General features: G+C 29.0%; 1 protein-coding gene across 1 annotated transcript; it reads left to right on the top strand.

Annotated features, from left to right (window-relative positions):
• Window positions 1-217: 217 nt before the first annotated feature.
• On the top strand, window positions 218-11,383 carry LOC139425912 (micronuclear linker histone polyprotein-like; the record flags this gene model as incomplete). The annotated part of the gene is given in 3 exon segments (XM_071182392.1): window positions 218-495; window positions 8,117-8,220; window positions 9,761-11,383. Coding segments are annotated over 2 exon segments (1,690 nt in total), but the record flags the coding sequence as incomplete, so codon positions are not given.
• Between the last annotated feature and the right edge of the window lie 3,114 nt (window positions 11,384-14,497).

The following is a 14,497-nucleotide window of genomic DNA, read 5'->3' as shown; positions in this document are numbered from 1 at the left end:
AAACGTGAAAAAAATTCTATAAATTAAAAAAAAATGTTTTTGGTGCAGAAAGACAAGGATAAATATCAATCAATAAAATGGTGGGGAATGATTTATTATTTTCTGAGATAGTTTTTATCAGATGTGTGGTTATTTCGTTCTTACGTAGAAAATGGAACAAAATGGTTTAAAAACAAATATGGCACCCATGATACGTGAGGTTAACTGGAGGAGTCCTTGAACTTCCGGAGCTTTTGGGCTTTTTTTGTAAACATTAAAATTCTGGAAGAATACTTGCTACGACATCTTCTCAGAACGTGACGTCATTAATTGGGTAGATCCAGCGGGCCTATAGACTCCAAATAAATATAGCCTCCTAACAAACCACAAACGGAAGTAAAGGAAAACACGGAGGATAAGAAAAAAAAGTTGGCAGACGATTTTTATCATTCTAATATCATTTGAAAAAGTCCAAAAACAGGTTATTCTGTGGAAAGATCCGACCGAATTCCTTAGGTAAATATATGATCTTCTACAAATGAATTATTAATATGATTAATTTTATTTTTAATGCAAATTTGTTTTGTGTTTCGAAATATTTTTGACACTGAAATTTTAAAGTAGCGTGTTCAGAATTATATTTAAGTTTTGAATGGAGTATTTGTGCTAACTTGAAATATGGTCCAGTGATTTTTGGAAAGCTATTTTCGATAATCTAGGAATAGTTAATACAGTAGTCATTTATATAATTGTAATTCTTATAATATTGACTTTTATTAACATTTTAAATTTTATTAAAAAAAGAAAAATTTTGAGCGAAAACTTATTTCAATACAATTGTTATAAATTATTATGGAGAGACATATAGCAATCGCATTCAAGCAATGCTTCCTTATGCTTCCTTATAATCGTATTTTTGTAAATTTGTATTTATATTTCGAGCAACATAAATAGTACAATATTTTGTTATAATCATCCTATAAAGATGTTATTATAGTACAATATTATTTATGTTTTCATTTTCCTTTCTTCAGCTATAGTATATCAAATTTATATATGATTGAAAAAAGTATAGCAATTTTATTGTTATACTTTTTTATTCTTATTCTTATACTTTTTATTCGCATTTATATTTTATTTTTAAAAATTAAGTTCAGGACATAAATTTTTTCAGTTATTGATATTTAATATATTTTGGAAACAAAACAATATTTGGAGCAGTTTGTTTATTCACGGTAGAAAATTTTATTAATTAATTAATAATTAATTAATTTTTTTATTCAATTATTTATTTATTTCGTAAAACTGTACAAACTATATATGAGATAAGGAACTATATTTTAAAACCACAATGCGCAACAGAAAAAGGGAATTTCAAAATATTAATAAGTAAATAAAAAAGTTGTAGCAAATCTAAAATAATGTATAGTGATTAAAAATATCTCATTTAACCTTATATTCTAATTTTAAACTGTAACATAATGAGAATATCAAACTTCAGATATATATTTTTTCACAAGATTTTTTTCATGATTTTACGCCATTATCTAATTTAAAAAAAGAAAGCCATAATTAAAAATATCACGTGGTACAAAAGTTAATTACCTTCTTGATATTAATACTTTATTTTTTAATATGAAAGTTAAGTTTTTTTTTTCACTTAGAATAACTACTGCTCTGAAATTATCATTCTTCTAAACTATAAGTTATCATTTCAAACTAACAAAATTCTAATAAAATAAAATAAAATAAAGTACATTATTAATTTTTATATTTCAATCTGATACTACAACTACAATATTTTGAAGCTAAAGGGCTAGCCAACACACGAAATTATCCACTTAGTTTAAGTACAAATTCCCAATTTGTTCCGCTTCGTGAGTAAAGTTTTGTTGTTGGTAGCAAAATTTATGTTTAAATGTATGGGAATAGATTTAGTAAAAAATTCAAAAATTTTTGCTCACTATTATTAAATTTGTTTGTACAACTATAATTTTACGCAAAATTTTTTTAATAATTATTTATTCTTTTTTTTAATATTTTGTTTCATAATGATCGAAAACATTTTGCATTGTAAGGTATACAGTTTTTAACACCATATGAAAAAGTATAATTTCAAATGACAGAATACAAAATTTGAACTTGATCAGTCGAATAGTTTCTGAGTTTCAAATTTTATAAAAATGTCATATTGTCCATCATTGGAATTCATTTTACAAAATCAATTCTTGATAAATTTTTGTTTATGAAAGAAAAAACGTTTCAAAACTAAATTATTTTGGATTTTATATTTTAGTACAAACATAATTCCGATAATCCAACAATTTTTATAGCAACCATTAGACTGTTTCTTTTTTCCTTTTTTTTATAATTAAAAAAATTCCAAAATGAATTTTTTTCTTATAATTAGAGCGTAAGAAAAAAGAATATGTAAAAGGGACAACGACACTGGTATTTCCTCTGTGCCAAAGAGTTAAGTGGATGATTTTTTTTTAAAATTTAGTTACCTATTTTGGCGATATTTATAATGATAATAATAATATGCTTTCTGACATCACAATGAAGTTTTGGTTATTATGATTACCATGTTTTTCGAGGTAAATGATAATAATTTACCGTTTAAATGTTTTGAAAAGTCCATTTTTCAAAATGTTAAAAAGTCTAATGTTTGGTTCTTAGCACTTACAATTGGAAAAACTGAATATTCCGATCAACCAAAATGCATTAAATATATAAAATCCTGCATTATGTCACATATAATTTTTCTAAAATCAAACAGTTGTTGCATAACACAATTAGTTGCTAACTGAAGAAAATTTCCATTTAATTTATATGCGAACCTGACACCACGTTTTTATTAAGACACTTTTTCCATTAGTGTAAAATGAAAGTCAGATAGGTGAACGGTTAAATTATATCAAGCCTATTCTTTACCTTGTTACCTTTATGGTCTAATGTCCACATATTACTGGACATTAAAACTTACCCTTCTGAAATTTAAAATTCTTATATTTTAGAATTTTGTAACTATATTAGATTATGGTTTAGTTAATGTATGAAAATATTGCTTTTATTTTGAATAATTTGGTGCTAACATTATAGCTTAGATTAAGACAAGGTTAAGACAACTTATTCCATTTATGCCCAGCCACAATAAGTATGTCGAATAAGCGAATAAAGTGGATATTTTCTTCTGCTACTTACACTTTTAGCACTAAGCATTTTGCCGTGTCTCTAAATCCAACTATAAATACTTCTATTATTAATATATTTAGGCAGACTGAAGTATTTTGTTTCTGCAGGATTAATTTAATAATGAAACACTTGCGCTACTACTTTTCAATTTTTGGAGAAGAAAAAACTGTCTTAAAAAAATATATACATTAGACACGATTAGGTAAATAAGTTAAATCTCCTCTATGAATGTAACATTGTAATTTGAAAAGCTTTAGTGCAGGATTCCCAAATAGGCCTAAAGCAATAAAAAAGGAACACTAATAAAAAGCAAAAATCTATTAATCCTTTGAAGCAGATGGCAAGGGCGGCCATTTTGTATATTTTATTATGACGATCTAATTATAAGTAAAAACATATTTCGTATTTTTTAACTATAAAAAAAAAACAATCTTATAGTGACTAGAAGAATCTGTTAGATTATCGAAATTACATTTGTATTAAAATATAAAATCCAAATATTCAAAGTATTGGTTTTGTAAATTAAAGAAATTTCCACGATGAAAAACTGTTTCTCTTAGATCTAAATAATCGCAAATTTGAAAAAATTATTGTAGGAAGTGAGCTGAGTGAGTTCCTTAATAAAATTTTTTTGTTTGAAATTATTGATTCATTAAAATTATATAAATATGCCCTTCATGATAATTATTTGTTGCTTGAAACCATTGATTAATTAAAATTATATAAACGTGCATTTTACGATAATTATTTGTTGTTTAAAATTATAAAATAATTAAAATTATAGTGAAAATGTAGTGATCACTATATGAATGTCATTCAAAAATATGCATAAGCCAAAGTTTCCACAGGCATTAATAGGATTTAAGAGTGGTTGATTTTTAAGATATACACAAAATGAACAGTGGAATTTTTTAATTTTAGCTTCCATTTTATTAAGTTACTCGATAAGTAGTTTTTAGTGACTTGACAAGATTTAGATTTTGATTAACTCCAATATAGCGAATACAAAAATTCAGTTATATTTCCTCGAATATATAATATGCTGTATGTTTTCTACTTTTATATTCTGCCCAAAGTCTAATCATAACATTAAACATAAATTAAGCATATTTCATTAAATAATTATAACACTAATTTTATCAATAAAAGTATGAACAATAAAATCATTTTAAAATCGGGATAGGTGTAAGATTGTTAGTAATCTTTTCCCTTTTCGTGTTAATGCAATTTTTTGCCATGTGTTTTGGGTTTTTTCCTCTCAATACTGTTGTCAAAAATATTGACCTAACTTGTGTTTTCCACGTTGGAATGCCCTTCAGTAAGTTCAATGATCCGAAATTTCACTTTCATTGCAAAATATGTTTCAATATACTATACATCGACACAATCAGAAAGTAAATGGGCCAAGGTCTTATATTGTAGAGGTCCTAGCAGAATTCCCAAAAGGTCAAAATAGGTCAAACTACTGCAAACGAAAGAATGAAAAAGCTGAAACAAAAACTTGGTTTAAAGGTTTATTGTAATTTTAAAAAAAAATATATTTAATTTGAAAGGATTGGGTAGGAGAATTAATTCATTTTATCATCTGTCTGCTTTATTATAATTTCTTAGAGAATATGTAATGTTTTCAACATTTAACATTCATTACGTAATATTGCTTAACATTTGCGTCAATTTTTCTGATACCAATTCCCTTGTACCGATTTTTCCACTTAAGAAATGGAAAATAAATGTTAATGCTTCTAAATTCCCAAATTTGACTGAGAATTATGATGTATGTAAAGAAATTTTTACAAAAGGAAAAGTCAAATATTTGCCGAAGTCTACATTTATTCCGATGTTTTAAGAGTTAATTTTACAGATTAAAAAGTTCAGAGAAAAAAAAATATTAAGAAGCTGAAATTTGTAAAACAAAATTAAACAAATAAATAAAAATCTACAAATTCAATTGAAACAAAGTTTTAATCATTCAAATTGCTTAAAGAGTCAATTTAACCGCAGCACATTTTTTAAAAATGAAATCAAAATCAAAATTGTGATCACCGAAAGGCGAAATGGCAAAATGATTGGCTTAATAATTGTATAAAACTAATAAATAATAGTTAACTTTGATTAAGAAAAGAGAGATAATCTTTCCAACAGCTTTTACTATCGCATTTAAATATTATAACTGTGTTTGCTTTCACTTTAATCTTAACATAGTTAATCCGTATTAGTTTTGAGTATGCTTGCACGATTTTCAAATGAGGTAGTGGTAAATAAAATGAGGCAATGAATTATTTGCTTCAGTTCTAACAAATCAGTAATAAAATATCTCAGACACCATTGTTTTTTTTCTTACCATGATTAGCTTCTCTGAAAATGTCACTTACCTGGTTCTTCCACTAAGCTCTTCAAATAACAAAAATATTCTATTTGTCTACACTAGCCCTATGTCCGTGCTAGCCCACTTCCCCAACATATTACTAGCAATCTCAGTTGATGAACACACATTTATGTGTATTTAAAAACTCACTCTCATTAAAACACTGAGCCACACAGTATAAAACGCACACACATTACAAAGCTAAATGTAAGCTTGAATGACTTTAAGACCTTTTTGAATAAAAACTCTCGTTTCAAGTAGAGTGCGAAAAGAATAAATAAAGTCCAGGCAATAAGACCAATACTCACATTTGCATGTTCAGCTTTTACCAAAATGAGTATTAAACTCAAGAAGAAACTATCAGCGGTCGAAAACAAAATTTTGCAAAGGACAACCCTTAAATGAAATTAATAACAGACTATTAAGAAAAGATTTTCAAAGTGATGATAATAATAATTTTATTGTTTAACTCACACTAAATTTTATAGATTTATATACTTCTTTTTATAGCTATTGTTAAAGCTGATAAAAAGAAAATTGTAACTTCTTTATTTTAATATGAACTCAACTTTTAATTATTTCTAAAGACCGTACGAACCCTGTAATTCAAGATTTTTTTTTTTTATTAAAACGCTTGCCAATATTTATTGGCATCTTTACTACTAAGTGATAGTAACAGAGCAACAGACGTGAACAAACTTTACTTTACTTTTACTTTATTTACAAAAATTGGGCAACAGGGCCACTTAGCGGCCCCCCATGAACAAAACATACATTTGTTAATTTATGTAACGCAATCCTTTAAATAAAAAGTGGTCATAAAACTTTTAGATTTATATATTTTTCTTTTTCTTGAATGCTTTTTTTAAACAGGGGCTTGTAACTTAGCCTGAATCGCAGGACCCTTCAATTTAATCCATTGATCACTAGTTAAGATATGACTATAATTATAAAAAACTTTCTTTCACCTAGAGGGGGCAAATCCATGTCATTTTTTCTCTCTCAGCGGAAGCAGTGTTACCACGTACAATAAATGTTTGTTGCAAATTTAAGTTAAAGATAGTCGGAATCTTTTTATTAGGATATCATTTTAAAGTTTAGAGTTATTGTTATTTGAAGTTTAGAGATCTTGTTGTCATAAATACGGATATGAAACTTTCATAGATTTGTATGTAGTTATAAAAAAAAAATTACAATTGTGATCATAACTGCATTAAAGTATTAACGTTAGTCTCATATTTATTACCATTTTTTAAACTGTTTGAGGCTTGTAAGAACATTGCAAAAATTTGGTATGAAATATACAGACTTGGGTGTGTCTGTAACTGTATATCTCATACCAGTCACAGACTTGGAAAATAAAAATTTAATAAAAAATCAAACAGTTAAGAGTACAATATTTTACCATTTAAAAATATTTTCAAAAAAACTTGATTTAAAAAAGTAAATTATTGCTTTTATGCATAGATGCTAACTTGCACTGTCAATCAGAAAGATATTACAAAATAGTAGTGAAATAGTAATAAAAAGTAATAAAATAATAATTAAACCAATGATAATTTTTAAAAAATTGAATTACTTTGAGAGCACTTAAAAGCATAATTCATCAACTAATTTTACATAAATGAAGAGTTTAGTGGATGAAACAGGCAAGATATATTTTCAGGGGTATTTATTAATCAGAGAAAATAACATAAATTGGTTACATTAATATCGGTATGTTTAATGTAACAGAATTATTTTTGCCTCCACAATTTAATTAATTTTATTATACCTTATCTACTTTAGTTTTGTGCATGCCTGCATGAGTTTTATTTCAAATCAAATCGTGGTGAATAAAATAAAGTAAAGAATTACTATCCCCGCCTTCTATTCTATCCAGTGCTTCCCACTTTCGCCACTTTTTGGGAAAATTTCTTACAGTTTATGCTTTAATGTGATGATTCCTTGTATTGTAAATTTTATTGAATATTATTTTTCACAACAGTGGGAGGGGCATGTAAGTGATTCATATGTTAATCAGAATCATTTCACTTCATTCATGCCACTGAATAATATATCCAATTTGTTGTTAAACAAATACGATATCCATTTATTACTTTTTTAAAGAAACAAGAACTCAACAATTGTTTTAGAATTTAAAATGTATTGCATTCAGTTTCAACCACTACACATTACTAATTGATAAATTAGCATGAGTTTGATTGACAAGTTTTCAGTGCTCGGTCCCAAATGCTTTTGGTCAAATGCGCAAATGAGGACCCGAGTTAAGCATGTATTTTTTTACCAATAATAACAGTAAAAAAAAAACCTTGATCACAAGAGTGCAAGGTTTATAAAACTGCAATAAACTATAAGGTGAGGAATAATTTTCTTCATTTAAAGTAATGATTTAGTTGAACAGTAAGTAGACAATTTTCACAACAAAAATAAAGAAGTTCTTTTGCTTTAAAAGCGAAGATCTTGTTTTAGATTTCATAAATTTTTGTATATCAAGGGTAATATTCATCGTCTTTAATTAAAGAAATCTTTCAAGTAAAATGTATTCACTTTATAATTATCATCGATATTTTTCAGGTAACAAATAACTTACAAGAATAGAAAACAAGGTTTGATGATGGTGAATCAGAAGATCAGCAGCCAATTTATTATTTGTATTATGATTTTACTCAACTACACAGGTAAATCAAATGCTTATATTACAGTTTAGAATAATTAATTATCCATCATTAATCGTATCGAATCATTAATCAATCAAAGGGCATAGTCCGGCCTACACATAAACAGGTTTAGAGATACAAGTCATGCGCACCAAAACAATGCTCCATTGGCGTAGTCGGTTGAGACGTTGCTCATACCGCTGATTGGAGAGCAGTAGGTAGTGAGTTCGATCCTGGTATTTGACAAAAAACCGGCGTGTATATGCAGCAAGGAGCACGTTAAAACTGCCGGGGCTGAAAATCTTCTCGTTTGGTCTGGTGTGAAAGTTTGGAGAGAGGTTTACAAGCTCGGACGCTGTCCACGTCATGTTACCACGGTCAAAATTGTGCGGCATTCCTATCAGGACAGTTAAAAGATAGAGCCCTTAAAATGGGGCTAGGTAATGATGATGATATGCACAAAATCTAGATAGTTTGTTAAAGTTCAAGATTTAAAGAGGAAATCAAAGTGAAGTATCCTGGAGATTAGTTTAAATGTGGACTTTTGTTTTCAGAAACCAATGTTTTCAGTTCAAAAATTTTTAAGTTTCCAAACTAAATGTAATGAACTTTTTTCTTTAGAAAACATTTTTCAGTTATAAAAAATTAGAATTTAAAAATGGCTCCAGCAAGAATAAAACTCGCGACATACTAGCTATGAATAACCATTGCACAACCATATCACAGCCATTGTGCCTTCAATATACATCCAATGCATTGTTTTTTTTTAATTCTGTGGTAACTGAATAATTTTTAATTCTGTGGCAACGTAGTAATAGGCTGAGATAGTTGGGCCATCTATGGAAAAGCCCTGAAATTAGCCCCATGAGAATAGTCATCTTTAAGAACCCTGAGAGGTCACGTCCCAGAGGCAGACCCCCTACTAGATGGCTCAGCGACATCGAAAATGATTTGAAAACCCTAAAGATTAGATATTGGAAGGGAATTGCCATGAATAAGCTGTTGAGACAGCCAAGGCCTGCAAAGGGCTGTTGCGCTGACAAAGAAGAAGAAGAAGGTAACTGAATGCTTGTTCTTTTTTGTACGTGGTGAAAAAAGGTTAACAATAAATCATTACTGAACACTAAGAAATTATGCCTGAAATTGAAAGACACGTACCGATACAATTAATTAAGCTAAAAGGTAATTCCAATGTTTTTTTAAATTTATTATTAAATTTTATCCTTCTATGTGACTTACATTATGAGATTAAGCAAAACATATTTTTAGTCGTACATCCCATCAAAATAAATTTTATCTGTATTTAGTATTATTTTTTATGATGATGCGACTCGAGCTCGGCCCACGATAGTAAAACTTTACCACTGACATGCGATTTTCTGCACTACTTATCCCTTTAGAGAAGGTGTCAAAAGCCTCTTTACACCGTATTTATATTAAAATTTTAATTTTAGCTTGGTTTCGTTTCAATAGAAATTTCACAGATTCATATTTCTCTTGTTTGTGATAAATCTTTAATGTTGATATATTTTAAAAAACTATTTATTTCTATTTTTTTCAGATTCTGCACCAAGATGGAGCTGGGGTAGGTTTGCACAAATTGAGTCGCTGAATAGTGATGCATGCGGAGATGGACATTGTGTTCAAAAATGGAAATGCCCACACTTTTCAATTTTAAGTGAAAAATGCACTTATCAAGATGGAAATGATTGGGTCTGTTGTTCAAATTCTACAATAAAACTTTCAAGTAATACCAAGAATATTTCTGTTTCTAATTTCCAAAACTTTCCACCAATGGAGAACTTAACTTCTACCGAAGATGATTCATTGGAACTAACAACAGCAAAAGACTACTTTTTAACAACATCTATTAAGCTGTTAAAAAATGATGGAAACACTGAACACAGCAACTATAGTACAAGCAAAGAAACTACTGCAGAAACTATTGTCATGAAACTACTGCCATATTCCACGAATTCTACTCCAATTCCAAGCATAGATTTCTACGATACTCATCATGGAGATGAAGAATTTGTATCAATAAGAACTGACGACATTTTAAATAAAACTAGCACCAAATATAAGCCAAATGAGTATTTACATTCAAATCAGCTTATCAATGAAAGTAATGAAACAATGTACTTAAACTTTACTAAAACTTTAAATGAAATGCAGCAGCCAGAAAATTCGTTTATTTTGCTAGAAAACGAACACTCAGATACGCAAAGTGAGAAGTTTTCTGACAAAAAAGTAATTCAGAAGAAAAATGCGGAATACTTTTGGAACAAACCTTACACGACGAATTCTTGGAGTAAAAGTACAAAGAACTGGAGAAGTACTACAAAAGCTCACAAAACATCATCACAGAGTTCGTGGAATACCCGATACGCATCGAATGAGCAAAGTACTCGATTTCGAAATACAAAAACAACCACTCATTATTGGATAAAACCATCTAAAGACTATGCACCCAAAAAAACTACAAGCGCCTGGGATATCGATATGATAAATTATACGACAAAAACTTTTAGGCCTAGTGAACGAAACCAAAATAGTAATGGAAAAAGTAGTACCACTACAAATAAAATAACAACTAGTTTTCATAGGATAACTACAAAATCTTCATGGAATAAAAATACTGATTCGGGTAATGCTAAATCGAGTTATTCGACTCCAAAAACAACAACAACAAATCATATTACTGGTACATCGAGAGCTTGGAATAATATTCGTACTACTGCCAAACCAATTCCTAATTCAACTAGAGGAACAACTTCGAGCAAAAGCTCAATTAAAACAAGTACTCAGTTGTGGGAAAATAAATATCAAAATTCTCAAAGCAAATCAACATCTAGGAGAAGCCAGGAGTCTACTAAGCCTTTTTCAACACCTACAAAAAGTTCATGGCATCGCGAGCAAACCATAGATACTCGGAGGAATATTACTGTTGATTCTAGAACTTTTAATTCTACTTCGACAAGTTCTTCTAGAACGTTTCAAAATTCAAGAACTAGTCCTTCACCGTTTTCTCGAGCAAAAACAACTAGATCTTCTATGGGTCCTCCAAGATTGGACAAGAGCACAACAACTAAAAAACTAGCCGTAACAAAATCTCCCTTTGACAAGAATGGCAGTTCTGATAAATACAGCACTAACACACCATTACCTGATATTAATAATGGATGTAAGTAGAACTCATATTTCCTTTTAAAACTTACAAAAAGTTTTATTATCGAGGTATCAACCGCTGACGAGAATCTCAAACAAAAATATTTCTCAGTGGTCCTGTTATATGCCACTATTTTTTTTTAACGAAACGAATCCATATTTCACAATTTTGGATTCGATTCAGAAACTGTATCTTAAAAATTAGGTCCAAAATCCTAAAAAGCCGTCAAGTTTGGAATCAAGCTCACGAAATTTTTGTGTCCAGTAGATATACTGATTAACTCTTTTATACAGCGGTTCCCAAACGGTGCTCCGCGAAACCCTAAGGTTCCGTCGGAGAGTTAAAGAGGTTCCAACAATACCAGCCCTATATAGAATTGTTATTATCCAGGGATAAAAGCTATTCTAGGACCAATATTTTATTTTATTTTGTAACCGTCGTTGAACAGCAGCCCCAATTACGACTACCAATGTTCAACTTTGTTGACTTGTAATCTTGAACCCAATCCAGAAGACAAGAGAACTCCTGGATCAAGTATTGGGAGAAATTTGCCTTCGTGAAGAACTTTTTGTTGGAACTAAATCGCATTTGCGTTACAAGAAGAACAAAACCACGAAAATTTCCCCCGTTTAGCGTGACGGCAATGGGACTCTAATCTATGATCCGTCTACCATTGAGGGTATTTTACGTCAGCACTGTGGTAGGTGCGAAACGGGTGCGAAATTTGTATCAACCAGCCATCGCTGTGATTCGACCCGGTTCAACTCAGTGGGAGGCGAGTGCTCTATCTCCCGAGCCACAACTGCTCTAGGATCAATATTAAAAAAATCTAGACATCCCTCGGTGCATGCTCTTATAGGACTCATATTGAGCAAATTTTGATCCCAACTGAGGTTAAAGTAAAATTGTTTCTAGGGCATTTACAAAAGAATGCAATCGTTTTTCACATTGCTCTTTTCAGATCAAAACGAAGTAACTAAATTCATTATTAAAAAAATATGTTTCCCTATTTACCATTTTCAACGCTTCTTTCAGTTATTTGTATTTCTAACTTTAAGGAAATACAAAAAAATAAACAAATTTTTGGATAGATTTAGCTCCTAGATTGAAAATTAAACTGTCAAACATAAAACAGATTTTAAGATTATTAATGATAAAACGGTATATTTTTCAACGGAGATCTTTTTTCAAATATGAAGCACCTAATTGTTTTAATGGTTTAAATATTCAAAATTTTTTCCTTTATTTTATTTCTAAATTCGGAGTTTCACTGGAAGAATGTTGATTACTTAGGGTTCTGTAAGCGAAAAAAAAAAAAAAAATTAGGAACCGTTGCTAATGTTTACTTGATTTTGTGAAGAGATTTTCTATTGACTTTTTAATGTAGTAACAAAATGTATACGTCAATATTGTTAATTTGTTTAACAAAGTTAATTTACCACCACAACGCATAAATAATTTAAATAAATGTGTTAAAGTTCTGACATTTGGAAATAGAACATTTGGAATAGAATACAATTGGAATTTGGAATACAATTTCTGACATTTGGAATAGAATTATTTAGAAATAGAACATTTTGCGTAGCTAATATAATTCTTGTTTTCAACTGTAAAATAAATTGCTATAGGGTAACCTCAACAAAAAATCTTAACCTTTTACTACTCATTGAAGAATAGCAATGAGGAGCCATTTTTTTTATTGCATTTATAAAAGTACTTGATCTTACTTTATTCCGGTGAGGGGATTTAAAATCGGAAATTAGTTTTGCTCGGACAGCTAAAGATTTTCTTCTTCTTCAAAATCGAATTTTCTGTTTAGTTTATGTTTTATCTGAATGTACAAATTTATACCAACCTGCGTTTCCGATTCTTTTTCTGGTGGGAAAAAGTAAAGAACGCTTTTCTGATAACGGACAGCATCTAAAACTATTTCAACGCTTTGAGGTTTTCTGCTGTTATTATTTTTTAAAAGCTTCTTATTATGTTCATTCCTTTAATTCGAAATATAGAGAAAACATTAAACATTTAAAAATTGGAAAAGAAAAGAAGAAAATTATTAAAATGAAATAACATTAAAAAATAATAAAAATTTGGGGAAAAAATATATAATCTCCTCATCAGCTCGTACGATTCTATCCGCAAAAAGAAGTGCTTTCTAATATTATATCAAGAGAGACAAAGCAAAATATATTAATAATATAGTGTGAGGAGCACTCAATAGAAATATATATATAATTATAGACATATAAAAAAAGGGGGGGAATATTAATGAAAAAAAGTAACAAACAACTGAAAAAAAAAGGATAAAATTTATTTTTTTTAAAAATCCGGAAAATAAAAGATATAATCTTTTCATCAGCCCACACGATTATATCCGCAAAAAAGGATATAATCGTATGGGCTGATAAAAAGATTACATCTTTTATTTTCCGGATTTTTAAAAAAAAAATTTCATCCCTTTTTTTTTTCTTCTTTTTTTTCTCAGTTGTTTGTTATTTTTTATCATTATTATTCCCCCCCCTTTTTTTCCATATGTCTATAATTTTCCTTTGTTTTATCTTCATTTTGAACTTATCTAATGAGTTCTGTTTACTTGCAGCTTATGCGCAATAAATGAAACTTATTGTTTTTCTTAACTTTCTTCGTATTTTCTTCTTGTATTTATTTATTTTGTTATATATATATATATATAGAGAGAGAGAGAGAGAGAGAGAGAGAAAGAGAGAAATAGAGAGAAAGAGAGAAAGAGAGAAAGAGAGAAAGAAAGAAAGAAAGAAAGAAAGAAAGAAAGAAAGAAAGAAAGAAAGAAAGAAAGAAAGAAAGAAAGAAAGAAAGAAAGAAAGAAAATAAAATAAATAAAAACATATTTCTAAAAAAAGAACATTTAACACTAAATATTTATTGGATCAATTCTTTTTGAAAGCATTTTTGATCTTTTATGCTATTTCACATAATTCAAGAAGTATATTAAAACATTAGCTACATCAGGTCTCTATAAGAGTAATTTGGGTACCTTTTATAACAGTGCCTATTTACACAAAACCCGTAGCAACTAATAATAACAACATTAAAAAATAATCACTGGCAAGAATAATATTTTGTTTTATGCTCCACCCATGAAAAAGATAA

This window comes from Parasteatoda tepidariorum, chromosome 6 (genome assembly GCF_043381705.1).
Source record: "Parasteatoda tepidariorum isolate YZ-2023 chromosome 6, CAS_Ptep_4.0, whole genome shotgun sequence".
Lineage (NCBI taxonomy): Eukaryota > Metazoa > Arthropoda > Arachnida > Araneae > Theridiidae > Parasteatoda > Parasteatoda tepidariorum.
This window is presented reverse-complemented; position numbering and strand designations above follow the sequence as displayed.